General features: G+C 41.5%; 1 protein-coding gene across 1 annotated transcript; it reads right to left on the bottom strand.

Annotated features, from left to right (window-relative positions):
- Nucleotides 1-214: 214 nt before the first annotated feature.
- On the bottom strand, nucleotides 215-25,424 carry LOC132574194 (sulfotransferase 6B1-like). Its single transcript, XM_060242455.1, has 7 exons — nucleotides 24,999-25,424; nucleotides 16,956-17,092; nucleotides 12,308-12,397; nucleotides 7,979-8,105; nucleotides 7,146-7,240; nucleotides 3,920-4,076; nucleotides 215-834 (listed from the first exon to the last, which is right to left on the bottom strand). The coding sequence occupies exons 1-7, from the start codon at nucleotides 25,198-25,200 to the stop codon at nucleotides 704-706; spliced, it is 939 nt and encodes a 312-aa protein (XP_060098438.1). The 5' UTR covers nucleotides 25,201-25,424; the 3' UTR covers nucleotides 215-703.
- Nucleotides 25,425-27,105: the final 1,681 nt, after the last annotated feature.

Raw genomic sequence — 27,105 nt, 5'->3', positions numbered from 1 at the left:
CTATGTTTTGTAAGGTATGGGGATCAAATTGTTTCAACCAGCTGGAAACACAGTTGAGTTATAAAATATTTTGTAACTGGGAAGTAGAGCATGTTTATGAGGTTGGATATTTTCAACTCAGGATCATATATTTACGTATTAATGCTTGGCACATGTTGGCCTAGAGATGTTTTAGTTGTCCAGCAGGTGGAGATACAAAACAAGGAAAGCAATATTTTGAAAACTTTATTTTATTGAGCAGTCCTTTACACAGGTCAGCAGGCATGACAGTATGGCAGCAGATCAGAATTTAAACTTCTGGGATTTAGTGAGCAGCATTACAAAATGATGGCCAGAAACAGTCTGCAGTGTTTAAAAAGTTTTCCTTTGAAATCTATTTTATCAGTTATTTTAACTATAGATATGTGTGTTTATATGTAAATTACAGTCTCCCTGTAATTTTAAGACTAATCAAATGAAAGTATCAGCTAGACTGTATTTCTGAAAGAATAATTTAGCATTTACTGAATTGAATTACAGTCTCAGTATATATGTATAGTTAAATCACACTGGAAGTTTTAATAGGAAAAAGAAGATATGATTTCTACTGCCCTTTCACACAGAGGAAAAGTATGATTACTATTAAATGCATTTCAAGAAGGTTAATCTGTTGCTATTTTCTGAGACAACATATGATCATTTATGAGTGGCTCTTCCTCAGTCTTCAAGGCTTGCAGTAAATGTCGTACTTTATCTTTTCTCCCACTTTGGTTCCTCCTAAACGCTCTTTAAATATTGTGTCCATTTCCTGGTTATTTTCTTCACTGAAAAGTGTCTTCCAGTCGCTCACACCCCCTGATAATTAAGGAAACATATTACATTGATGGTAACTATTTATGAATTTATACATTTGATTTGAAAGCTGTAAATTTGCTATTACAGATTAAGTGTCCTCATAAAGCCTGCCATATTATCCTTGGCTTTGTGGGGAAAGGCTGTAACTGATCATACAAACTGCCCTACAAACTGCCCAGATACGTTTTTGTTGACAACATTTCCAAGCATGCAATGAGAGCATATAGATGTGAAAACAAAGTAACAGGGTTCAAACATCCTTTTAAAATGTGTATTTGAGATGCTGTTAAATTTCATAGGATTGCTAGTTTGGTTGGAATCCCCCCAATTCAATTTTGGTCTTGGCTTGTTGTTGCTGTGTGTACTGCCTCTTTCCCAATAGGCCTCAGAGCAAGCAGAGCAAGGGACTCAGTGCTTCTCAATCTCCCTGCTAGCAGCCTGCAGGAGTGCAAGACCTTGTAAGAATCTGCAGAAACAGGCCTTACACCTTGGCCTAGAGCTCTAGAAAGAACTTAAGTTAACCATTGTTAATATTCTTTATTCCAATAGTCAAATTACCTGCCCTGCAGTTACTGTTAATAAAGAGGCCTTTTGCCAAACAAAATTGGGTGTTTGTTGTGTCTCCACTACACAAAGTCTTTGCTAATCAAATCTTCACTTTTGTGTCATTTTGTTAATTTGTGTTGGATTTCCCCTCAAAATTGTATGCATTTTTCAATATTTTTATGCATCATTAAATCAGCTCTCTATATAAACAAGTGGGGGAACAGCAAGGACTTACAGGAAGCATCTAATTTCCTCCTTCCCCACTATTTCCTCTTTCCCTTACCTGAAATGACACATAGAACCTCCCCTTTTCCTGCTTCCTTCTCTCCTTCTCACCCACCACTAGGGTTGCCAAGTCCAATTCAAGAAATATCTGGGGACTTTGGGGGTGGAGCCAGGAACAAGCATAATTGAACTCCAAGAGAGTTCTGGCCATCGCATTTAAAGGGACAGCACACCTTTTTAAATGTCTTCCTTCCATAGGAAATAATGGATAGGGGCACCTTCTTTTGGGGCTCATAGAATTGGACCCCCTGGTCCAATTGTTTTGAAACTTGCGGGGTACTTTGGGGTGAAACACTAGATACTATATTGAAAATTTGGTGCCTCTACCTCAAAACACAGCTCCCCCAGAGCCCCCAAAACCTCCAGATCAATTTCCCATTATACCCTATGAGAATCGATCTCCACATAGGGAATAATGAAGGTGCAACTTGTCTATTGCTTTGTTCTATTGCTTCAGACCAACATGGCTGCCCATTTGGATTCCTCTCTTTCAGTCGCTCATTCTGACCCTCATTCTCCCTCCCCCAACACCTACTGTCACTTTTTCTTTCTACCTCCCCTGGAAACCTACTTTTCCTCTCTTTCTCCTTCTCCCAATACCTACTGTCAATCTCTCTCTTTCTTCCCCTTCCAATGTTGGTCTTTCTCTCATTCTTCCTCCCCCAACATCTGCTGTCAATATGTCACATGTCCCTCCTTTTTCTCCATGCCCCCCTCTTTCTTCCCTGCCAGCCTTACTGCTTTTCGCTCCCCCACCCACAGTACCACTGCTGGAGTTTTCTCCAAGGCTAGTGCTGCATGGAGTGTTTTGTGATGATATGATAAGTGGGATATGCCTCTTTGACAAAGGAATCTTCGGAAACAGCATCACAGGTGGCTTTACTGTCAGAGGCTACTGGCTACCCACTTTCAATGTAAAGTTGAACTAAAGTTTGAAGCTTTTATCTTGGCTATTTTGCAAACAAGAGAAATTGTTATTAAACAACTAAAATTCTGCATACGAAATTCTACTGGCACTTTAATTCACCCGCGAACATGGGCGAGTGGTTTAGAAGCGCTTGAAGTCTGAAATTGACACATTTGAACCGGAAATATTCTTGGAACTGTATTCTCCACACTTTGTGCTTTGGAACTTTAGGAATTCTGTATATTTTGTAGTAAGATGGATTTGTGAGCTGTTTTGAAAATTTGATTCATTTATAAAATAACTTTTTCAATATTTGTTCATTATTGTTCCACAGTTTTTTCTGACTTTTGCACGAAAGGCAATGATGGCAGTCCTGGCAGCGGCAGCAATTTCTCCTCCTCCCCCACCTGCAGTGCCACTGCAGGAAAAGCAGCAATGGTAGCTTGGTGGTGGCGGCAGCAACAGTTCTTCAAGTTTGAGCCAGTTTGGTATAGTGGTTAAGAGCAATGAACTCTAATCTGTAGAACTGGCTTTGATTCCCCTCTCCTCTACTTGTAACCAGCTTGGTGACTTTGGATCAGTCACAGACTGTTCTCTCAGAACATTGTCAGCCCCACCTACCTCACAGGGTGCCTGTTGTGGGGAGAGGAAGAAAAGGAGATTGTAAGCTGTTTTGAGACTCTTGAGTGAAGGGCAGGGTATAAATCCAATTCTTCTTCCCCCTCCTCCCCTGCCTGCAGCATCACCACCAGAGAGGCAGTGATGACAGGCATGGCAACAGGAGTTCCTCCTCCCCACATGCAGCACCACAGCAGTTTCCACCTTACACATATCTCTTCTGATGAGATGCAGTGGCAATTCTGTGCAAGCACAGAGAAGTTCCTTAGGGGAGGTTTAATCTCCCTCTCCATTTTGGACTTGTAGGTGTTCCCTGAGTCTGTGGGAAAATCTCCATTCATCTGGCTCCAATCTGCAGATTTAAATACCCACATCTGGGGCCAGATTGAGAATTCAATTTATAATGGCATACTCATCCATTTTAAGAAACAAATCATCTGTATCAGCAATATAAATGAAGAGTCCACAAAAGCACTATATGGAAACAAATCAAAAAATGAAAAAGTATATCCTGAATGCATATCAGTGAATAATAAACACATATAGAAAATTAAAATGAAATCAAGCATTTTAAATGTGATTGAAATATTTTTTTTTCCTGCAGCTCTGATATATTCCTGCTAGTTGATCTGCCAGACTTTTAAGAGAAGAATTGAGATACCATATTAACCTAATAAAATCAGGTTGGGAGATTTCTCAGTTGTTTCAGCAGTACTTTCAGAACATTACCTTTACGGAAGAGGACATCTCCAAATTCACCATGAGTTGTTTTGGAATTCTCCTTCATAGATTTGAAGGTGCTCCTGTCTGCAACACCATGAATATCTTCATCATCTAAGTTTAGGTCTAAGAATTCAGCAATCTTTTTGGCTCCTGCAACTGGGTTCTGCAATAAGAAAAATATATTTATGATTAGTTTATGCATTTGTTGAAGTAACCTATGTCTTATGTAAATTTATATCCTAACAAAAGTAGAATCTGGCTTGCTTAGGGAAGGTGATGATGCAGAACACGCTGGCTTCATTTGAAACAGCTGTGCTGTTGGAAGGCACTGCAGTTTGGCCAAAGCACACTTTTATATATCCTGAATGTTGGAGCATAAGTGTGGCCATAGTGGATCAGACTAATGGTCCAAATAATCTAGCCTTTCATAACAGTGACCAGATAGGTGCTAGAGGGAAGCTCACAAGCAGGGCCCACCTTCAACAGCCCTCATCTGCAGACTATTTCCCAGCATATGACCATCTAGCATTATGGCAGAAAGGAGAATTTTTCTCTCTACCCATTCTGTCTAAATGATGCATAATTTTGTAGACTTTTCATATGACAACCCCCAGCTACCTCTCCCCCACCCAACCACAAAGCCCCAGATGCTTTAGTTTTGCCTTACTGGGCAGATAATACGACCCCCATGATACTTTTTGTTGCAGTTTTTGGCATTCTTTCAGAGCTTCAATGTCCTTTTTTGAGATATGGTGATTAGAATAGCACACTGTATGAGGTTATACCACCAACTTGAATAAAGGCTTTGCTATACAGGTAGTTTTATTCTCAACCCCTTTCTGATGATCCCTAGCATAGAATTTGTCTTTTTACTGCCAAGTGAGTTAATCCTCCCCCCTCCCAAACCATCTACCTTAAGCCCAAGGTTATTTCTTTGCTCTGTCATGATCCACCTTGAGTCTCAGCAAGAATTGCACTGAGTAAATAAATTAGATCAAGCCTCTTCTTCAGAAGTAAATTCATTTTCAGCAAAATCTCTTTGAAACTCATGCTGAGCCAAAATGGGGGTGGAAAGTTGGCGGTCCTCTCTTTTCACCCCCACACCTGCGTGCACCTGTTTGTGTTTTCTTCTCCAGCTTGCAAGCACTCCTAATGCCCATGTTCAATTGCCTGCACCACCTACACATCCCTTCCTCAACAGCACTAGCCAGTGTATGCAATAGGGAGTGCTGTTGCCATTGCCATCAGGAATGCCAGTACAGTGTACCACCCACACTGGCCCCTGGCAGCTGCTCTACCTCAAAATATGCTGACACATTTAGCAGGCCCTTCCTTCAGCTGCTGCTACTGGAACGCTGCCTCAAGCTACAACCAAGCTTGCTTGGTTTCAAGAAAATCTTTTGACAGCTATTTTTCATACATTTCATTGTTTGAAACATGGGGAAATTGCTGTGAAAGGTAGCAGAAAATTGTATTGCAATTAATGAATTAATTTCAAGTTATATGAAGTTCATACAAGCTTTTCTACAGTTATCCCAAAAAGGATATTTATGAGGGGCTTGCAGCTTTTTACTGACTCTGTTTCCCATGCCTTTAAAAGCAACCTGTTGTGCAGATACTTAGCCAGTGAACTACTTTCATCCTTTTTAATATCTACAGGAGGAGTTTAATTTTGGTGTCAGACAGCTGTTAAAAGCTGGACCAGTAAAATGATGGCAAGTTCATAGTACCATCTCTTCCAGTGCTGTTGAGATATACCGCAGTAATCTCCAATAATCTCTTTCTGCCCCACACCTCTTACTCTCACTCACTCACACAAAAATCTCATAGAAGGCCACCTGGCTACAACTGGGGGTGCTAACTTTTCATTGGCAGAGCTCCTATGTCTGCAACAACAGTATGATGAACAGAAAAGTTTCATCCAGTAAAAATGGAAGGAAAGAAAAAAAAGGAAAGAATGAAATGGAAGGAAAGGAAAGGAAAGGAAAGGAAAGGAAAGGAAAGGAAAGGAAAGGAAAGGAAAGACATGGAAAGAAAGAACATAAACACAGAGGAGCCATGTTGGATCAGGCCAGTGGACTATGCAGTACAAAATTCTCTCATACAATGCCCAAAAAGCATCAGAATGTCCACCAGTGGGGCCATAGCACTAGAAGCCCCCCCACTGTTGCTTCCCCCCCTTCCAGCACCAAGAATACAGAAAGAGCACCACTTGCAAGGAAGGAAGGAAGGAAGGAAGGAAGGAAGGAAGGAAAGAAAGAAAGAAAGAAAGAAAGAAAGAAAGAAAGAAAGAAAGAAAGAAAGAAAGAAAGAAAGAAAGAAAGAAAGAAAGAAAGAAAGAAAGAAAGAAAGAAAGAAAGAAAGAAAGAAAGAAAGAAAGAAAGAAAGAAAGAAAAGCCTTCCTCATCATCAGATGACCCCAGCCAGCAAAAGTTCTGCCCAGGGGTCATTTGGTAAAAAAAAAATAGCTACTGGAATGCCCACTCCCCGCCCCTCCCAGCTGAAAAAAAACATACACACCCTTCTTTGCCACCCAGGCCTCCTGGGGAAATCTCCCCAAAGGAGCATACTGCAAGGCACGTGAAAGCTCATACCTTGAAGAACACTTCATGGGTCTAAAGTGCCAGTGGATGCTAGCTTTTCTCTCAAACACTGGGAGTGGGGGAGAAGGAAGGAGATGCAGCACAGCTCCTCTCTGCACAACACAGAGACAGGGCGGGGCTAGCTTTTCTGGGGGCAGGGCTAGCTTTGACTTTTCTTGTGACTCGGTAGTGAGGCTTCCATGGCCCGGAACCAGGTCATGACCCTGCAAATGGGAAACATTGCACCAGAGCATTTCCATAGACAGAAGGCTTTCTGCTTGGGGATAATGACTTTTCTCACTTCCTCCTCTTCCTGCAGCCCAAAGTGACCCTGAAATGCTGCTTCTGGGGACAGTGGATCCCTAGAAACATTAGTTCATGGGGCATTTGGAGCTGCAGTGGGAGGCAGGAGGCAAGACAGCTGTGCTTTGCAGGCAGAAATCCTGCTGTCCACATAAACACTCTGGTGGATCCAGCTTAGTAGCTGTATAACTTTATAAATGTATGTGTTGTGTGTGCAAATAAACTGTTCTTTATGTAAAAGATATAACTATCTTATAGAAAATATATAAACTGTATATCTATAAACTTTGCAGATATACATTTATAGATAGAAACAGCTTTATAGATATAAAATGTATTAATCCTACCTCTTTTATTTCTTCATACGTTATTGGCATGACATTTTCTTTATCGACATATTTGTTCCACACACAAAGATATTCAATGTAGCTTCCCCAGGGCACTAGTGGAAACCAGAAATCATGAAGCAGTGGTTAGAATGAGTCCAATGCAGGCTTTTAAAAGTTAAATTTATTCACTATAATTCCAGACTTACTCAACTCACAAACAGCATGTCTAAGCACAGCAAAAATTGTTAAACTTCGGGTCATAGCTCATGATGATATTTTTGTGTGTGTGTATAATTTCCTTCTAAATGTTATCTGTTCTTGGATAGCTATCTCAATTTTGATGTTGCTTGAAATTATCTACTTCACTCTAAATTCTTCATAACCAAATATATTTCCATACTCAGGTGGCTACTCCCCCATGTACACATTTCATCTAGATTGACTATAAAAGGTCAGTACAGGCTGATTATTTATGGCCAGGCCTTTAGATGCCTTGGCAGTGCCCCATTAACAGGAGTTCTCTGCATTGGCCAGTTCTTACATAGAACTCCTGCTTAAGCAGTCTTTCTCATTCACTTCTTGAACCCTCTTTAATTTTAAAAAATGAGCATCAGCAAAAAAGATGTGGACATCTTCAAGGAACTGCTGAATTATTCTACTAAATTTACTTTCTCCCTTCCCCAATATATTTATGAAAGACCCATACATTTGTTCATTGAAATACTGCCCATTTCCTTTTTACAACATTAATTGACCACAAGGGAGATACACTTGGACTGTTTATACATGCACACCCATGTGTGTGAGTGTATGTGTGTGTGTTAAACATGGATAGAAAAGGGAATCTCTACTTTGTCCTTCCATTAAAGCTCGGAAGTAGTCACTGAAGTTGTCATAAGGTGGATATGGAGAAAAATTGTTTGAAAAATGGAAAAAAGATGCAGCTACATCTTTTGGATTCCGAAGCAGCAGCACTATCTGAAAATAAATAAATAAAATTAGTATAAAATCTGAGAAAGGATGTAACAGTGGCTGTCTAAAATGTATCAGTTCCTGTCAATTTTATCCCAAACATCACATTTTATTTTTTCAATCCTTCAACCATCTACTCTGGGAGTAAGTTCCATTAGATTCAGAATTACTTACTATGATGAACTACCAAGAGTTAATGCCTAACAGACTCTGAAAACCTTTGAGTGACAGGTTATTCAAATGGGATTCTGTGGAGAGAGTCAGTTATGAAATGACAGTTGGTAACTGACAGTTGAACAAAAGACAGTTAAACATTGACTGCAGACTGGCCCATTCAAGCCAAAAAGGGAAATTTTTACTTCTAGTTAAGAGAAGTAATCCCTGCTCAGGAAAAGGGAGACAACTCTTAAAAGAGGGGTGATCCCTGGTTTGTGTATATCAAAGAATTTGGAGAACTTTATTGTATGTTCCTCCCTTCTAGACTTTAAGAATATTTAAGTAAAAATTAAAAAGAATGTTTAAGCAGAAACTGAAAAGAAAGAAAAGGGACCCTCTGTCCTCAAAGTTTTAAAAGACCTTTTTGAATAGCAAAAACACTTACTTGTTGGCAACAAATTATCTGGAGTTGGTGTGATAAAAGTTACCTCATTTTTATTATCAATGCATCCTACCTCTGATTCCACCTGACTTTTTTTCCTCTAAGTTAAATAAAACATTTTGTTTATTTCGAACTTTCAAAAGCCATTTGAATATAATAAAGTGATTATGTCTCTTTCCTCAGTTCCCTGGGCTGGGTCAGCATCTAAATATGTATATTAAAGTGACTGGGTAGGACAGCTGTAGAAAAACAAAGAAACAAATAGATATAGGGGCTGCTCAGCAAGAGAGAAGAAGAAAAAGAAAATCCTGTGTGAGGAAAGGGAAGGGATTGAGACCGCCATACTTACTTCTAAGTCACACATAGAATTGGACTGCATTGCTTATGGCTGATAGAACTCTACTTTCATATCCAGAATAAAAGCCAAATGATGGCTGATTTGCAAGTGCTACCCTGCTTCTGACTCCCTCAAATTCCATCTCTCTACTCTTTTTGATGGCAGCTATATTGCACCAGTGGTCACTGCTGCAACAGCAATATAGTTGGACAGGAAAGCCAGCACCAAGTCTAAATCCTATGGGAGTTCTATACTTATGGATATAGACCCAAACCCTTAAAGTATATATATTACAAAGAAACACTGGCAGATGAATCATGGGTGGTATCTGAATCTGAATGTGGCTATCATGCATTTAACTGGAAGAGGGCATGATAGGTAAGTTCCTACCTTCCAAGGCACTTCCTCCACTGTAACAAATTTCAGTTTGTTTTTGAAAGGTATTTTTTTCAGCCTTTGTTGTTGAGATGGACTGCACTTTTGGATACTCAGAAGTGCTGTGTAAACAGATAATGGACTGAGGAGGGTTAATCCCTCACAGAGCTAGAGAGCCTTGAGTGACAGGCTGCTCCAAGGAATTTGATTGGTTAGCATCAGTTGAGCAGAGAAAGACTTCTGAACTGAATATGGAGGATAATTTAGCCTGAGTCTAGCCCTGAGGGAGAATGGCTGGGTTCTGACTGAGTCTGAGTTCAGCCCTGACTGACAAGAGTCTAACACTGATAAAGTCTGAGTCCAGCCTTGACTGAGAAGGATTTAGTACTCACAGGGCTTGTGCTTAGCCTCAACTGAGAGCACTTTGACACAGGCAGAGTCCTGGAAAGGTTAGCAGGAGGAGTAGATAGGTAGGTGAAGACTCCCATTCTGGCCAGAAAAGGGGATAGATCGTCTAGTGAAAGAAGAATTTCCCTACCCTATTAAAATGGGTAGATAGCTCTGAAGAGTGGAGAAATCCCTGGTCTGATGTATTTAGAAACTATCTTTTACATTGAGGAAGTTAAAACTCAGGAAGAGTACTGGTGTTTAGTTAAGGAGTTTGGGCACTGGATAGAGTATGTCTACCTTCTAGAAACCAAAAGAGTTAAATATGCTCAAAAAAGCACACTAGAGTGTTTAGGAAACACTGAAACAAAAGCCTCTCAATTGAAAGATTCTGAACCACAGTTCAATTGTGTGAAACATATGAACTGTAGTCTATGCCTATTGAAATTTTACCTGACCTTTCCCCTCTATAATGAATAAAAGATTTTGGGTTTTGAACTTTTAAAAAAAAGCCTTGAGTGCCATATTAGTGGTTTAAGTTAAAGGGGTATCTCATCCTTTCCATCAGGTTTCAGGGCTGAGCCAGCAGTAAAATATCATACTGTGGCTGCCATCAGACAACAGATTTAGCATAATTCAGGGTTGGTTTGTTTTTTGTAGTGGAGAGTTTTGATCAAACATCCCACTGTAACCATCTTCAGTGAACACTCACTCCATCATTGATCAGATTATTGATATGTGGTAAACATGGAGTGGACAATCTGGCAGATTTTTTTATCATTTGTCTTCTGAGTATGCACATAAGCATTTATGGGAAGCAGCACTTTAAATTCCTGGCAGGCTGGTGGTGGCTGGTGGCCAATGAGATTGCTGGAGAAAGCTACTCGGATATGTAGTTCATCATGGGGGAAGTGTTTTTTATACTGCCTTGGAGGTTTTCTTAAGAAAAACACAGTCTTGAGAAGCTCCCCCTGAGAGACAGAGAGAGATGTCTATAAACTGAATAATAAATACATAAGCAAGAATTAATAACGCACATGTGATTATATGCTTATGGACATGTCCTTACTTAATCAAAAAGGGGGGGGGGGTGGATGGGAAGATTCACACTTCCCAAGTGGCTTCAGTTCACAACAGGGGAGTTCAGACATCTAGAAATGTGGGATCAAAGTGCTAAATTCATAAGAACTGGACTTTCTCTGGTGCCAAATAAATCAACTTCAAAGGCAGGACAGAACGGGATGCCAATGGTTGGGGAATGGGAGGCAGATGCCACTGTCTGATTGTGCACTTTAAATCCAGATGGGAACAGCAACAACTTATCTGCCCACAGTCTGTGACAGGGTTGGACAGCCATTGTTCTTCAGAAAGGAAGAAAATAGATTGAGAGGTCTGCTTAGTCCAAAAGGGAGAGAAAAATTGAGGGGAAATCTTGCCCCTGAGGGAGGGAATTGGGTGAGGTTGTCATAGCTTTCTCCATATTTCTCTCTGTGGTAAGAAGGGCTGTGGTGTGGAAGGACCCCACAGGAGTCTTTTGGACTGAAGAATTCAGATATGCATTGAATAAACAACTGAGCCCCAGGATTTTATGATGGGGCTACTGTTGGACAGTAGCAAGCATCTGTGCCTGGATGAGTAATGCAAGTCACATAGAAACTAATTGCCCAGTGATTGCTGCTGGGATTGCCAGTCCCCATGTGGGGCCTGAAGATATTTGTTTGGAAATGCAATTAATTAATTAATTAATTTCCAGACTGCAAAGATGAGTTCTCTTGAAGAAAATGGCAGCTATGGAGGCTGGATTGTATGGCATTATACCCAGCTAAGGTCTCTTCCTTCCCCAAACCTTCTCCTTCCCCAGTTTCATCTCCAAATCTCCAGGAATTTGCCAACCCGGAATTGGATCCCCTAGTTGCTGCTGAGCCTGGCCCCATGAGTCCTCCCTCAAAGACCAAAACAGCTTTGGAAGGGGGCCCACCCTTCCCACTGCCTTTGGAAGGGGGCCTACCCTTCCCCTTGCCTTTTACTGATAGAAACCAAGGTTGTGTTGTGGTTGCCTAGCAAAGGCCACTGAGGGCATTCATTTGTTAAAACTATAGGTACTACTTCTATAATTCTGGAGGGTTTTAACCCCCCCACCCTCCCCCCAGCATATTTATTTTTAGATTTCAGATTTTTCTGCAGAATTTGTTTTCCCCTTCAGGTTTGCAAAAGGGTCTGTTCTGTCTATCCATGGCTCCAGTCTCTGGATTTATGTATACACAGACTTGGGCATGTGGAGAATTAGATATAATGATATATCCAGCCTCAGATGGTGACTGGACAATAAATGGATATAAATGTGGCAGCCACTCCACTATCATTGTGTGTTACCATTAATGATCATTGCTGCAAACCTGGCTTTATGTGTTTTTTTATTATTATTTATTGGCTTGGGGCCATGTGAATGCACTACTAAATGCATTATCAACCATTGGAGTGACTACACAGTGTAATACAGGGGTTACTCACTTTAGCTTTATTCTTGAAGACAGATTTTGGAAGCTTATCGGCACGGAGATGAGTAAACATAACTCTCCTTGAGGGATAGGTGTTCATCCTCTTTTAGAGCCAAAATAAACAGGCATGATATGAAAAGTAAACAATTCATTAGAAAAAGCACAGACTTTTCTTCAGTCTTTGTTCAAAATGTCCCTTTGGCTGTCTGCCACTGGTAACATTGATTAGACAATATGGGCCTTTCATCCTACCTTTTGAAAATTCTTGTCAAGGCCTTTAGCGTGTCCATTAATACATTCGGTTCTAGATAGCAAGCCATAATACTATGGAGGGGATTTTTTGCTTACTATCACAATATTTCGAGGCTAAAGACGGCCTACTAAAACCTTCAAAGTGTTTGTGTGTTGTTGTTTTTTAAGTTCTAGTTAAGGGAGGAGAGCGAATCATCCACTATGCCCTTAGTACTAAAAGGTTCTACCATAGAATCATAGAGTTGGAAGGAACCTCCAGGGTCATCTAGTTTAACCCCCTGCACAATGAAGGAAATTTACAAATACACCCCACAGACCCACCCAGTAACCCCTGTTCCATGTCCAGATGATGACAAAAACCTCCAGGATCCTTGGCCAAACTGGCTTGGAGAAAAATTGCTTCCTAACCCCAAAGTGGTGATCAGCATTTCCCAGGAAGTGTAAGAAAGGGCCACAAGAACTAAGCACTTATACAACCCTTCCTACCCTTCGTCTCATGATCTGCCTAAATTCACAGAATCAGCACTGCTATCAGATGGCCATCTAGCTTCTGTTTGAAAACTTCCAAAGAAGGAGAGTCCACTACCTCCTGAGAAAGCCTGTTTCACTAAGGAACCACTCTGTCAGGAAGTTCTTCCTAATGTTTAGCCAGAAACTCTTTTGATTTAATTTCAACCCAACAGGTCCATCCTTCTGGGGCAACAGAAACAACTCCACACCATCCTCTATATGACAGTCCTTCAAATACTTGAAGATGGTTATCATATCACCTCAGTCGTCACCTCTTATACCAAGCTCCTTCAACCTTTCCTCATAGTACTTGGTCTCTAGACCCCTCACTATCTTCAATGTCCTTAAATTGTGGTGCCCAAAACTGAACAAAATACTCCAGGTAAGGTCTAACCAGAGCAAAGAGATATTGCATGATCTGAACACTATACTTCTGTTGATACAGCACAAAATTGCATTGGCCTTTTTAGCTTCCACATCACACTGCTGTCATGTTCAGTGTATGTTCACTAAGACCCCTAGATCCTTTTTGCACATACTACTGCCAAGACAAGTCTTCCCCATTGTATAATTATGCATTTGATTTTTCCTACCTAAATGAAGAACTTTACATTTATCCCCATTAAAAATTATTTTATTTGTTCTAGCCCATTTTTTTCCAGCATGTCAAGATCATCCTGGAAAAAGACTGGGGAAAGCTGGTGAATCTTACAGATGACTTCATACATTCAGACATATATATGTCAGATTCAAAGTCCCACATGCAATTTGACAGCACATGAACCCTCACAGGAGTTGCCATTAGGCAGGGCTTTTTTGGTAGAACCCCCCCCCCCCCCAAGCAGGAACTCATTCACGTATTAGACCACACCCCCTGATGCCAAGACAGCCAGAACTGCATTCCCTGCTGTTAGGCATTCTGGTAGCAGAGATATGCAAAGTGAAATAATAAAGCAGCCAATGCATATGAATTAGCTTAGAAAGCAATCTTTACTTATCTAGTGAGGGAAGGGTAACTGGGAAAACAAACTAAGGATTTTTTATTCTCTTTGACTTCACTAAACTACATGTTGACTCTCTAAAATCTAAAACTCATATACTTGCCCCAGGGGAGAGTTAAGACAAAAAGCAATAAACTTTCTAAGCCTCCACCCCATAGGACATCTTCTATTGATTAATTAATTGTAGAATCCCAAACCTAACTAATTATGCATATTAGATCTAGGTGGATAGCCATGTTGGTCTGAAGCAGTAGGACAATGTTTGAGGACACCTTTAAGACCAACAATGTTTTATTCAAGGCGTGAGCTTTTGTGTGCATGCACTCTTCCTCTGACAAACTGAAATGAAACTTTCCAGTCTATCTTTATTTGTCTCACTGTTTCCCATGGAATTAAATCTAAACATCCTTATTTGCCTCAGTGTTTATTTGCCTCACTGTTTTCCCCTGGAATTAAACTAAACAATGATGACCTTATAAACTTAACTTGTTATTCCTGTTCCTGCATCTGTTAAAACATTTCATTCTATTGTATGATTACATACCAATTTGCTGTTCAACCTCTGCCTTATATGTATAGAGTGGTAAGTTTCATTTCAGTTTGTCTGAACAAGTATGCATGTGTATGAAAACTCACATAATTAAGCATATTTTCACCTTGGTCTGGCAGCAAATAAGTGCAGGCTAATCTCTTGAGTCTGTCACTAACTAGCTAAGACATCAGCATGCATAAACAAACATGTACATTCTTTCAGGGAGAGAACTTGCAAACTCCAACAGTTGCCCTCATATTTGTTTCAATAGGTGACGGCAACTTTGTGGACACAGAGCCTCTCCTTTCAATGAAGATCATGGGAAAGCCACTGAAGTTGTTTTATGTAAGAAGTAGTGAACCATCTTTTCACAAGTGTGGAAGAGTTTTATATAAAGTGCTTTGCAGCCTTTAATTTGTTTATAAAACCGGCTTTTGCGGTAAACAGCTATTATTCCCATTTTAAAGATGGCACACTGAAGCTGGACATAAGGCACAAAACTAAAACAACCTGCCAGTTCATAAACGGTACAGAATTAAACTCTTCCCCTCTATGTCCAACATGCAGTTCTTTGGTTCTTGTCATTCTGGTTCCCGGTAGCAGTTTAGATTAGAGATAAAATGTAGATCATCTATGAAAACAATCACTGGTGGTGGTGAATGAATAAAGGGCTACCTGGTGGAACCAGCTACTATTGGAGATCCAGGCCCTGAGGAGCTTGATGCAATTCTGCAGGGCCTGTAAAACAGAGCTGTTCCACCAGGTCTCTAGTCAAGGCAGTGGACATCATTAAACATCACTAAACGTCAACACTGCCTCTCTGCCACATGCAGGCCCACCTGTGAATATCAGTTGAGCAGGACTTGTTCTGACAACTCAATTTGTTTTGTGTCAACCAGGGCTTAGGTTTCTGAACTGTCATCAGAATTTTGAATTTGTTAATCTGGAATTTGTCTATTTGTTGTTTTAGCTAGTTGTTTTATAATCATATAATTCTTTTATTGATGTGACCCACCTGATCCCATTTTTTTTGGAAGGGTGGGATAGAAATGTGAAACAGACAAACAAACAAATATATAGTTTGGGTTTCAATAGCACTCCATTATTCTGTGGTTGAGAACAATGGATCAGAATACTATTCACTGTTTTTAGCGACATTTTGGACAATTCCACAAAACAACCTTCTCTTTTTATTGTTATTTTCAGCAGTGCCTGCAAGAATGTTCATATCTTCATTTGCATTGCCTTTTCCTGCCCTCATTTGGCTTCATTTGCTCTCCCTGATATCATCATAGCCAAATCTGATTGGCTACAAAATTCCATGACACCATTATGTTCACTGTACAATCCTCATTTGGCTGAGTAAAAAGTAAAGGTAGTCCCCTGTGCAAGCACCAGTCATTTTCAACTCTGGGGTGATGTTGCATCACAACGTTTTCATGGCAGACTTTTTACAGGGTGGTTTGCCATTGCCTTTCCCAGCCATCTACTCATTTTACCGACCTCAGAAGGATCCCCATGCCTCTAGTGCTCTCTCTAAAGTTCCTGGTATATAATTAATCACATTTTCCTGTAGAATAGAGTCCAGTGGCACCTCTAAGACCAACAAAGTTTTATTCAAGGTATACTCTTTGGTGTGCTATTTTGACATATTTGTTGCTGCCAATGGTATTCCCCCTTCATTGGATCCATACAGCTGTTGACCCTGTTCACTTGGCTTGTTGTCCCTATTTTGTCTCCAAATGTCTACATCATGTTATATGCCAATTTGTTTTTCTGTCCTGTCTATACATTTGAATAGTTTTCTTCCATTTCTTTGTATCTGAAGCTTATTCCTTGAATAAAACTTTGTTGGTCTTAAGGGTGCCATTGGACTCTTAACTTTATTCTATTGCCACAGACCAGCACAGCTACCAACCTGGATCCACATTTTGCTCTGACATCAGTACTGAGCAAACTAGTTACTGCAAGCCATAGATTGTTTACAAACTAGAACAGTGAGCCATAACAACCCAATCAGTCCATTGAGAACCATTCTACTACAGTGGATCTTCCAAACGAAGAACAATAATAAGATGGAAACACTTCTGAGGAAATTATTTATTTATTATTATTTATTACTTCACATTTCTATCCTGCCCTTCCCAGCTGTGCTCAGAGTGGGTCACATCAAAAATAAAACAAATTACAGAATTACTAAAACAACTAACTCAAACATAAAACCAAACAAACCAATTGACTAATTAAAAATTCAGATAGTGACTATCTGCATATAAATAATGAGTGAGGGGAAGAGAATGAATGGAAGGCAGATAGTAGTGTGAGGTCTATCTAACCATTTATTTTGCAGTCTTTAACATGCTCACCTTATACTTTTCAGTATCTCCAATTTCAAGATAAGGAAATTCTGCCAGCAGTAGTTTTTCATTAAGCTTGTGTGGTTCATGTTTCTTTGCAGATGTTATTACTAAATCTGTAACTATCTGACCAACCCAGTTAGTACCTAGAAAAACAAAATAAAGGAAAAACTGGAAATGGAACAATGTTGAACTGATAGCCTATACAAGATACTTGAACAAGAGGATCAGTATGTTTCAAGAAATTCTGGTTCTGAGTGTCTCATGTTTCTTATTGGATTCTTTCGTTCAAAACAAAGAACCTGGAACACATTTTAACTCTGCAATATATCTGTAATGTTCACTTGCCAGAAAATTCACAAATAGAATTGTACAGGATAGCTCAAAGGGGAGAGTAGTAGCTTATTCTTCCTGGATTTAAAGAGTAAAATATGAAAGCCAATGGACTCTTCATCTGATACTATAATTCTATGATGAGATCAATATATTACATTCACATTAGAGCAGTGTTTAAACTAGCAAATTCCCACACAGATTTTTGACTAGTGATTGTGTCAGTCTCACAAGACTGAAACAACTTTAAATGTGTTAGTGAAGTCAGTGGCAAATACACACCACCACTAAACAAATAAGTGCACAATTTGTAGAGTTTCCCAATTCTGTTTAACCAATATTGTACCCAGGGGTTGTTTTGTAGAAAAATAGATGGCAGAGCTCATTAGCATAACTCATTAGCATATGCTGCCCCCCCCCCAGTAAAAAGCAACTCAATGCAAGAAAGGAGAGCCCTGGGCGAGCGAGACCTACTTGGGCCAGCTAGAGATCCAGACAGCCCAAGAGAGGCCTCACTAGCCTGGGGTTCTCCTGGGCCACCCCTGCCCAGTCAAAAGGCCAACAAGCCATCCATCACCCAAAATCAGATAAGAAGTGGAGAAAGGATGGCATGGGCTTCTCCAGGGGTTAATTAGGGCTGCTGGGGGCGTGGCAAAGCTCCCAGTTGCTGGCTGGCTGCCAGCTCTCCTAATTCAGGGATTATTATGCAGCTACACCTACTATTCAATGGACAAGGCAGGTGGGGAGGAAGAGGGAGAACCCTCAGAAAGGTTCAGAAGCTGCGCTCTTGTGAGCGCCTGCTGAATCTGAGGCCTGATTGTACCCACCTATCATAATCCTTCAGTGCAGTGTCTCTGCCTGACATAAATGAATTATGTCTTTGTTTTTACCTTTTAATGCAAGGATGCAGTTAAAAATGTGGGAAAAACCCTAATAGTGGGAAAGGATGGGAGGAATCATTTAAGATTTTGTAGGTTTTAAATTGTGATGCTTGTAATTGATTTGTCAGCCACCTTGAGCCATGAGGGAAGGCAGAATTAAATATTTTAATTTATTAATGAAAGGCTTCAGGGCAAAACTGGATTTTAAAAGATTTATTTAGTTAATGTATAGCATGTCTTCCTCTCTGAGACTCGAGGCAGAGTATGAAATACAAACAATATAAATAACAAATCATTAGTTGTTGTAGATTTTCCAGGCTGTATGGCCATGGTATTGGCATTATGAGACCTAATGTTTTGCCAACAACTGTGACTGGCATCCTCAGAGGTATAACCCAGAAAACTGGAGTTCTCTCTGGGTCAAAGAAGAAGATGGTAGGCAGGTAATTTATATCTACTCAGGAAAGTGGGGTAGGGCTGAGTCATTATCTTGTGGAGCATCCCAGTCTGTGACATGTTAATGGAGGAGCTTACCTGGGGGGGTTCTTTTGTACTTGGATTGGCTATTAAAATTCTAATCTTATCTGTAGTGCTGTTGTAAGATGTAGAACATTTTTCGGCCCCGCCCTGGGTGGGCCGTGAAAGCAGCTATGCGCCGCGGGGCCGTCCTTTGCCTCCCCAGAAGGATTGGGAGGCTGTAATGCTTCCTGGGCATCCGGAGAATGGTGGGGGGCAGAGCGTCGGGGCTATATATAGCCCTGCTCTGCCCAAGCCACGCAGTTCTGAGACTTTTTGCCCCGGAGTCCGCCTAATTTGGTCCGCCATTCTGCCATGAAGAGTCTTGCGAGCCGCCTGGGACCCAGCGGGTATTGAGCGGGCCAGACAAAAAGCAAATCGGGCCCTGTGGAAGGCCTTAGAAGGGGGTCTGAGCACCTTCCTTCCTCACCCGGGAATAAGGGTGGATAAGGGAGAGCTGTGCCAACCAGATGGAGTCCATCTGTCAGATGAGAGTAATTGGGCCTTTTTGAGCAACCTGCAGCAAGGGCTTTAGGCGGCACTAGGCACTAGACATTGGCAATGGCAGAAGGAGCAAGGGGTTAGTTACCTTGCAGGTGAGCACCCAAGCCTCTGCATCTGTTTAGTGTAGGCGATCCGCAGGAACAGCAGATGGGCTTCACGGCTCAATGATGTGTAATGCGGATAGTATTTATGCCTCCCCCTAAATTCGCCTCCTTCTGGTGATCGAGGCTGGAGTCGTGGGGGAGGGTAGTTTTGGCCTGGCCGGCCCGGCATTAACCATATTAATATGGCTCATACTGGGGGCAGGGTGGCTTGCCCATTATTGGACAAGGAGGGGTCGGAGGATGACCCCAGGGCTTATCCAACTGCAAGTTGCCCTTGCCATGCTAGTTGTGTTATTTCAATAAAGTGGCCCGTTTACCCAATATACAGTGTCAGCCTCTTTATTCCGACTGGGGGGGGGGGGCAATGTGTTTTTCAGGACTGGAAGCCGTGCCCTATTCATTTTTAAACTCCCTTCCTGTTGAAATTGTGTTTATGTTTATAGATTTCACTGGCTTCCCTATGCAATCTAACATGGCAATTGGATGTGTTGTCCAACATTACACTGTCTTGGAATAAGATACTGTGTCCTGTTTGAGTTAGACTATGTTCAGCCACTGCTGTTTTTTCAGGTTGGCCAAGTCTGCAATGTCTTTCATGTTCTTTTATTCATGAAACACAACCTGCAAACAATATTCAGGCCCACCAGAAAAACAGAACAGATGTTATGATCGGTGAAAGACAGAAGAGATCCCCTCACCCTGCAGTTGTAGACAGGTTTACATTGGGACCACACAACATAGCATCCAGACAAGAATAAAAGAACACGAAAGACACTGCAGACTTGGCCAACTTGAAAAATTATCAGGTCTCACAATGGCAAGCCCAGAAAATCTACAACTAATTAACTCCGACCGTGAAAGCCTTCGACAACATAAATAACAAATTCAATAGACAGTACAAGGCTTCCAGTAACACTCCAATGGGATAAAGGTTACAGAAGAATGATGCAAACTGTCTAAGGTAAAGGGGGAATCTGCTTTTAGAATCAAGTTCATATGGGTGATCTTGGGCCAGCCACACTCCCTCAGCCTAATCTACTTTACAGAGTTGTTGTGAGGATAAAATGGAGACTAGGAGATTTGAGGCCTCACAGGGGAGAGGCAGGGTCACTGCCCAGTGCCCCCCACTGCCCAGTGCCCTCCACACTGCAACCCTCTTCCACGGTGCTGCCCACATGGTGAAGTAGGGCAGGGAGGGCACCAGAAAGGGAGGTGGAGGCATGCAAGCCATCCAGCCGGCTGGCTTTGCTCCACCCCCCTTCCAACTGGAAAGGAAGCAGAGCAAAGCCAGCAGTTCTGCACTGGCCCGCTGGCTCAAAGAGCTGGAATCGCTCTGCCTCCCTTCAAATCAGAAGGGAGATGGAGTGAGCCAGTGGCTGTGCAGTGGCCAGCTGGCTTCGCTTTGCCTCCCTTCTAATAGTTAGCCCTTATTCTTTGATGCATAACCAGTTGTAGAATTGATTGCATTGGAAACATGCACTCAGAAAAATGCCTATATCATCTCTGGATTTATGCTTACTGCTTAACAATTACTCATCACAAATTTGCTACATATTTCTGTGACCGTTTTCGCACACAGCTTACCACGGGGTCACATTCCTGTTCTCTCTGCAGCGTCTGTCGGATTTCCCATTATCTGCGCCGAAGTTACAGGAAGTGCCGTGGCTTTTGTGTATCAAATGTAAACCGCTAAAACCCAGTTTACGTTTGCTGTGCAAAAGCCGCGGCACTTCCTGTAACTCCGGCGCAGATAATGCGAAATCTGACAGACGCTGCGGAGAGAACAGGAATGTAACCATGTGGTAAGCTGTGTGTGAAAACGGTCTGTGTCTCCTCATGGCTTTTGTTAAACTAAATCTTTCTGTGAATTTGAGTTACCAAAGTGAAAGTCATCTCACCCATGTGTGAGTGCATGAGTGTGTGTGTGTGAAGTGCAAAAAGTCACAACCAGCTCACAGGGTTTTCAAGGCAAGAGATCAACAGAGGTGGTTTGCCATTGCCTGTCTCTACATAGCAAACCGTGGATTTGCTTGATGGTCTCCCATACAAACACTAACCAGGGCCAACCCTGCTTAGCCTTCAAGATCTGGCTAGCGTGGGGTCTCCAGGTCAGGGCTAATTTATAGGTAATGGTACTTAAGATTCTAGGAAATTCTTGGTCAGAAACAAATTCAATAACTCTTTTTTTTGGGGGGGGGGGGTTAGCATTCAGACTTTGGGACAAACCACACATGAAAGCAGAGATCTCACGACATGGGCTGTAGCTATAAAAAAAAAAAACCCCAAAGTCATGAAGAGCCTTACTGTAGATTAGGAATGCTGCACTTGGGAAGGGGAAACTAACTCTTCATCCCTCAGAAAGTACCTCCCTAAACTGCTTTGAGCTCCAAAAGGGAACAGGCATAACATTGGTATACCCTAATGATATATTTATTGGGTGCTAGGATTCTCTCTTATCTTCCAGATGTTCTGTTTGTGTGTGGAGGGGAGAGGTGCATGCACACATCCTTCTTTTTTCTTCTGTGGAAATATATCCTCTTTTTCTTTTATTTTTTATCAATATACATCTGTACAAATAAAAGACAACCAAAGATAAATTATTTAGATGGATGGATACTAGAAGTTCACCTTTCCTGGAAATAGAGTTGTTAGTTTCAATGTAGAAGGAAGGGATAAATGATGGTTATTCTTGCTTATTTTGATGTATTTCAAGTACCGAAATAAAAAAGGAAGGTGTTGAAGGTGCTGAAGTTACCTGAGGTGTATATATAAGCACAGCTTTGCTGAAACTCTTTGAAAGTGCTGTTTTTGCAACTCTAAAGACTTAATTTTCCTGACATTTTCCAAAGTGCAGACTTGACTAGCTTAAATGTTACCCTGTTCATGTCATATCAACACAAACTTTGGACTTTCAGCACTGTCATTTAAAATGTGACTTGTTAAAAACCCTTGTACCATGTTTTGTTATAATGATATGCATGTGTTGAACAAATTCTAAAGTGATTTATTTATTTGTTATCTGTTTGTTCTAGTACATAAAGTCCAAGTGTGTGTACACAATTGATTTTCACATGTTTCCTTAGAAGATAGAGAGTAGTCAGAGGATTGCATGCTAACTGTGTTGAGATGGAATAATTAATAATTAATTAAAAACAACTTAGCAGCTTTATCTGTGGTTTCTTAGAGTTTTTCTTTTTCACAGCAGTTACAATAGCTTGGGGGAAGGTTGTAATTTGTGTGTGTGTGTGCGTGCCCCTGTGCCTGGAAGTCATGGCAACCTCTGGCAATTCCTGTTGTGGCATGGAGGGTGTTCAGAGAGGTGGCTTGATAGCCTCTGCCTTCTGACCCTGATATTCTCTGGAGGTTTCCCATCCAAATACTTGCCAGGATTGGCCCTGCTTAGTTTCCGAGAACTGATGAGATTCGGCTTGCCTGGGCTATCCAGGTCAGGGCAGTTACAATAGCTTCTTATATCTAAAATATTTTTAAAGAAAGCAAAAGCTCTGTGCATTAAGTGCTGTGAAGTGGTTTCTGATTTATGGCAACCCTTTGTATTAATGACCTCCCAAATGCCCTATTGTTAACAGCCTTCCTCAGGTCTTGCAAACTGAGGGCTGTGGCCTCTTTGATTGAGTCAATCCATCTCATGTTGGGTCTTCCTCTTTTCCTGCTGCCTTCAGCTTTTCCTAGTGTTGTTGCTTTTTCCAGTGACTCTTATCTTCTCAGAGCAAAATCTATTGGAACACTAATTGTTGATCACTTTGTGAATCCTGAACCCTTGATAAATATTTTCATTAAGTTATATTCTCCTTTGCAGCCCTACAAGTCATCAATATCCTTTTTGGAAGTCAGTAGAAAAACTTCATGTCAAATAGCCAGAGTTTTCAGTAATTAATGATTTTTGTCATATATTTATTTTATGTATTTATTGATTTGATTTCTAGCCCACCCTCCTCTGCAATGCAAGGCCCCAGAATGGGTTACAACACAACATGATGAAATACAATAATACAATAAAAATACAATAAATTAATCTACTATCAACAGTCATTGAAATCTAACTACAATATCAATTATAATATCATTTATGGTACCACTAAAGATCAATATTCCTGAGTCAATGCCACCTATGTGCACTATAGATGGTAGCTATGGGGATAAGACTTTGTTCTGTCAGATTGAATTATGCGGTCCTGAGGAAGACTGGAGAAACCCCGGCCACTCCAGAATAGGGTGTTGACTATTAGGTTTTGTCTTGAATTTACAATGGACTTTTGAAAAACTGAAGCTGTGTTAAGTTTTTGTTGTATCTTGTGAAAAGAATTCTATTTATAATGCCTATTACTTGTTGCAGTGAGTTGTCCATATAGATGTTTGTATTGAATTTAAAAAATTACAAATCCATTATATTGAATGATTTTTTTTTTTTTTTTTTTTTTGCATAGGGTTTCTTCTATTAACTTTCATAGTTCACTGTGGTCCCTTAGATTCAGCTAATAACCTCCATATGAGACCTGGAGTTCTCCTGAAATTACAATTGATCTCCAGACTACAACAATCAGTTCTCCAAGATGGAATGGCAGCTTGAAGTGTAGACTCTATAGCACCACAGTCCCACTGAGCTCCCTCCCTCCCAACTACCATCCCCCAAAACTCCAGGAATCTCACAAGCCAGAATTCCCAACCCTGGTCCAGACAGATCTACCAGAGCTCATCAGACAACATCAGGGCTTTTTTTAGCAGGAACACACAGTAACGCAGTTCTGAGTAGCTTGGTGTCAGTGCGTGTGGCCTAATATGCACATGAGTTCTTGCTGGGCTTTTTCTACAAAACAAGCCCTGGGCAACATACTTACTTGTATAGGGCTGAACTGAATAATCTCGCCTGAATTCTCAATCCTGTTTACAGATTGCAAAGCCCTTTTGACAATGATTCTTTAAAAGGGGAAAGCAAAGTTTGTCCATATTGAAGAAGAAGGAATGTTCTCTTTGGTTATCTCAGATTATTAGCTTTTGCTCAAGTGACTAGCTTTCCTCCCAACTATGCATAGTTGTAATGGGGGCAGGGAGAGATCCAGAGGAATAGAAACAACTTGATTCTGTGGGAAGGTCTGCAAGATCCAATTTAGAACCAAATTTTAGAGATTCTTTTCATTAAACTGGAATAAAGGAGAACTGGACAGCAGCACAGAGAGAAGTTCTGGGAACAGAGGAAAGGAAACCTTCTAATCCCTTTAGGAAAGCCTTTAATAAAGCCCCACTAAAGCTTCCCTATTAATTCAGGTTAGTGCTTTAGGCAATGCCATCCTAAGCAGAGTTACACCCTTCTATGCCCATTGGTTTCAATGAACTTAGAAGGCTGTAAGTTTGCTTGTAATGGGACTGATAATGTTAAAAACAAAAATTCAGGGGGTGGGGGGGAGAAAAAATCAGGCATAGAGAATGGCTATGCAGTATAGATACCAAGGAAAGTAGAAACCATGCATTTTCCCACATTGAACAACTGAAACACTAATTTTGAGTATGTGCTATTGAGAGTTATGCAGATAGTTCCCCCCTCGCAATGTTTTCATCAAGTTTCTATTGCATTTGGTCCTGACCAAAATTACCAAAGCCATTGTTGAAAAACCCTTCTAACTTACTTCCACTAGCCTGTTAAACTCAAGCCCAACATCTCATGCTTATTCTTTTAACACTAAACACATCATACTCACCAGATTTACAATATCCAGCCAGCATGATATCATCACTCCTTGCTTCAAAGGACTCGAGAGCCTTGAAGACCTCCAGATTGCAAAGAGCAGTTGGGTACACAATCCCATCATAAGTGAACAGCATCTCATCCCGAGTCATCTTTTCACCCTCTTCCATTGCCTTTTCCAGGATTTCAATAAACTTCTTTCTAACAGGTGGCATTTTGTCTTTTTTCTCTGCCTGCTCCTTTCTTGTCTGCTGGTCAAGTGATTCAAGTGAAGAAAGCTAGAGAACTTACTTGGCTTACAAATACTTTCTGTAACTTGATGAGTTCCTGTTAATGGAAATACAGATCTTCTTTCAAGCATGAACAAATATTTTTGTCCAATCCCACAAAACCTTTGACCTGTCTCAACATCTGTTCCTCCTCCCACTCCCTCATCCCTTTAGGGCTCAAATTTTTGGATCTCTTTTATTCATTGGATGTTTTTCTGATGTGTTTCAAAATAGCTGCTCCTTTTGCAATGTTAGCTTTTTAAAAAATGCATCACTTCAACCAGACTGTTGTAAGTGTTGCTTATTTTGCAATAGTACTGCTTTGGTGTCCATCCAAAGTATCATTTTATCCAGAATGACAAAAAAAATGCAGTCTGTGTCAATAAAGGGAAATGGGGAAAATGTTGCTGTAGAATTACTAGGTTTTTGTTTTTTTTTTGCTGCCTAACTGGTTCAGGGAGTCTGCAACAGGAACCAGAGAGGGAGAGTCAAGAAGAAGCCCCCCCTTGCCAGCTCAGTGTTTCAACTGTGTCTCAGACCAATTAGTCCCAATTGCTTGCCAGATTAAACTCCCACACTGTAGTGTACTGGGTTCCGAGATTCTCAGCAGTCGACATTCTTTATTAGAGAGTACATCACTGCCCAGTCCAATCCTGACCATTTAAGTTTGTGTCATAGATCTTCATAGGCGGCCAGGTAAGTCCTTCCCTAGTCAGGTGACCCACAGTTTTCCGCGGTTCCCCTGAGAGCGCTAGGTACGCTGTTGGTAAATTCAGTTCCTGAAATGCAAGAAACAACACTCCTCCACCTCTAGTTCAGCACACATAATCCTGTAGGTATTCCGGTGACCACTGATCCCATTGAGACCGTCGAGGTTCAGCAGGAGGCACCAGAGCTTGCGGACTTATGCAGGGTGCTGCCAATTCCTTGCGGGGTGGCAAGGAAACTCTCATGCAGTGGTCTTGGAGAAATTGGAGCCCCTTTACTACCTCCAGTCAGGGGGGCCGAATCAGAGTCCCTGAGAGGTTTGGGGGCTGGAAGGTCTGGAGGGGGAGTAGCAGCAGTCCGAGGTGCCCCCACAACCTCCCCGTCCCCTGCATCCTCTATCTCTTCTGGTTCGTCTGGCAAGGTCTGGCAGCACAACTGGCCTATGTGTCTATGGAGGAGCTGGCCCCCCTCCATCAACACTTCATACGATTGGGAGCCGGTAACCCACGTAACTCAGCCGAGCAGCCATTTGGGGCCACTGGTGAAGTTCTTGGCGTAGACCAGATCCCCTGGAAAGAACCCCCTAGTGGCTTCCCAGGTCTCCAGGGAGTTACAGAGGTCCGGAGCTCAGTCTGGATGCAGTCTGTCTAGCCAGCTGATTAGTCGCCTGCCCATGAGTAGTTCAGCTGGACTCTGGCCGGTGACAGGGTTCATGGTAGTCTGGTTTCTAAAAAGGAAGGCAGCCAGGCAGTGGTCCCAATCCCTGTGAACTATGAGACCCAGGGCCTCCTTAGTAGTGTGGACCATGCGCTCTGCTTGGCCATTGGTGGCCACGTGAAAGGGAGCAGATCGTATATGCCAGATGAGGTACCTATTCAGGAACTCCTGGAACTCCGGACTTCCGGGGTTGGAAAATGCCAAGCTGAACTGCTTCTCAGAAGAGGAGCAGGCTGGAACTTCTGTTCGGGGTAGTGGAAGGCAGTTTAATGCCTACTGCCTACTTTTCTCAGTCAGAGATCAGTCCAAGATATGCACAGGAAACTTTGAGGAGATTTACCTTGGCTAAAAGGGAGTCCTGGGGGGGGGGCTCCTTTGAGGAGTCTCCAGAGACGAGTTGCATTTTCATCATCTGTAGAAGTTTCC

Source organism: Heteronotia binoei, chromosome 1, assembly GCF_032191835.1.
Source record: "Heteronotia binoei isolate CCM8104 ecotype False Entrance Well chromosome 1, APGP_CSIRO_Hbin_v1, whole genome shotgun sequence".
Taxonomy (NCBI): Eukaryota; Metazoa; Chordata; class Lepidosauria; order Squamata; family Gekkonidae; genus Heteronotia; species Heteronotia binoei.
Note: the sequence above shows the minus strand (reverse complement) of the source record. Positions and strands in the feature narration are given on the sequence as shown.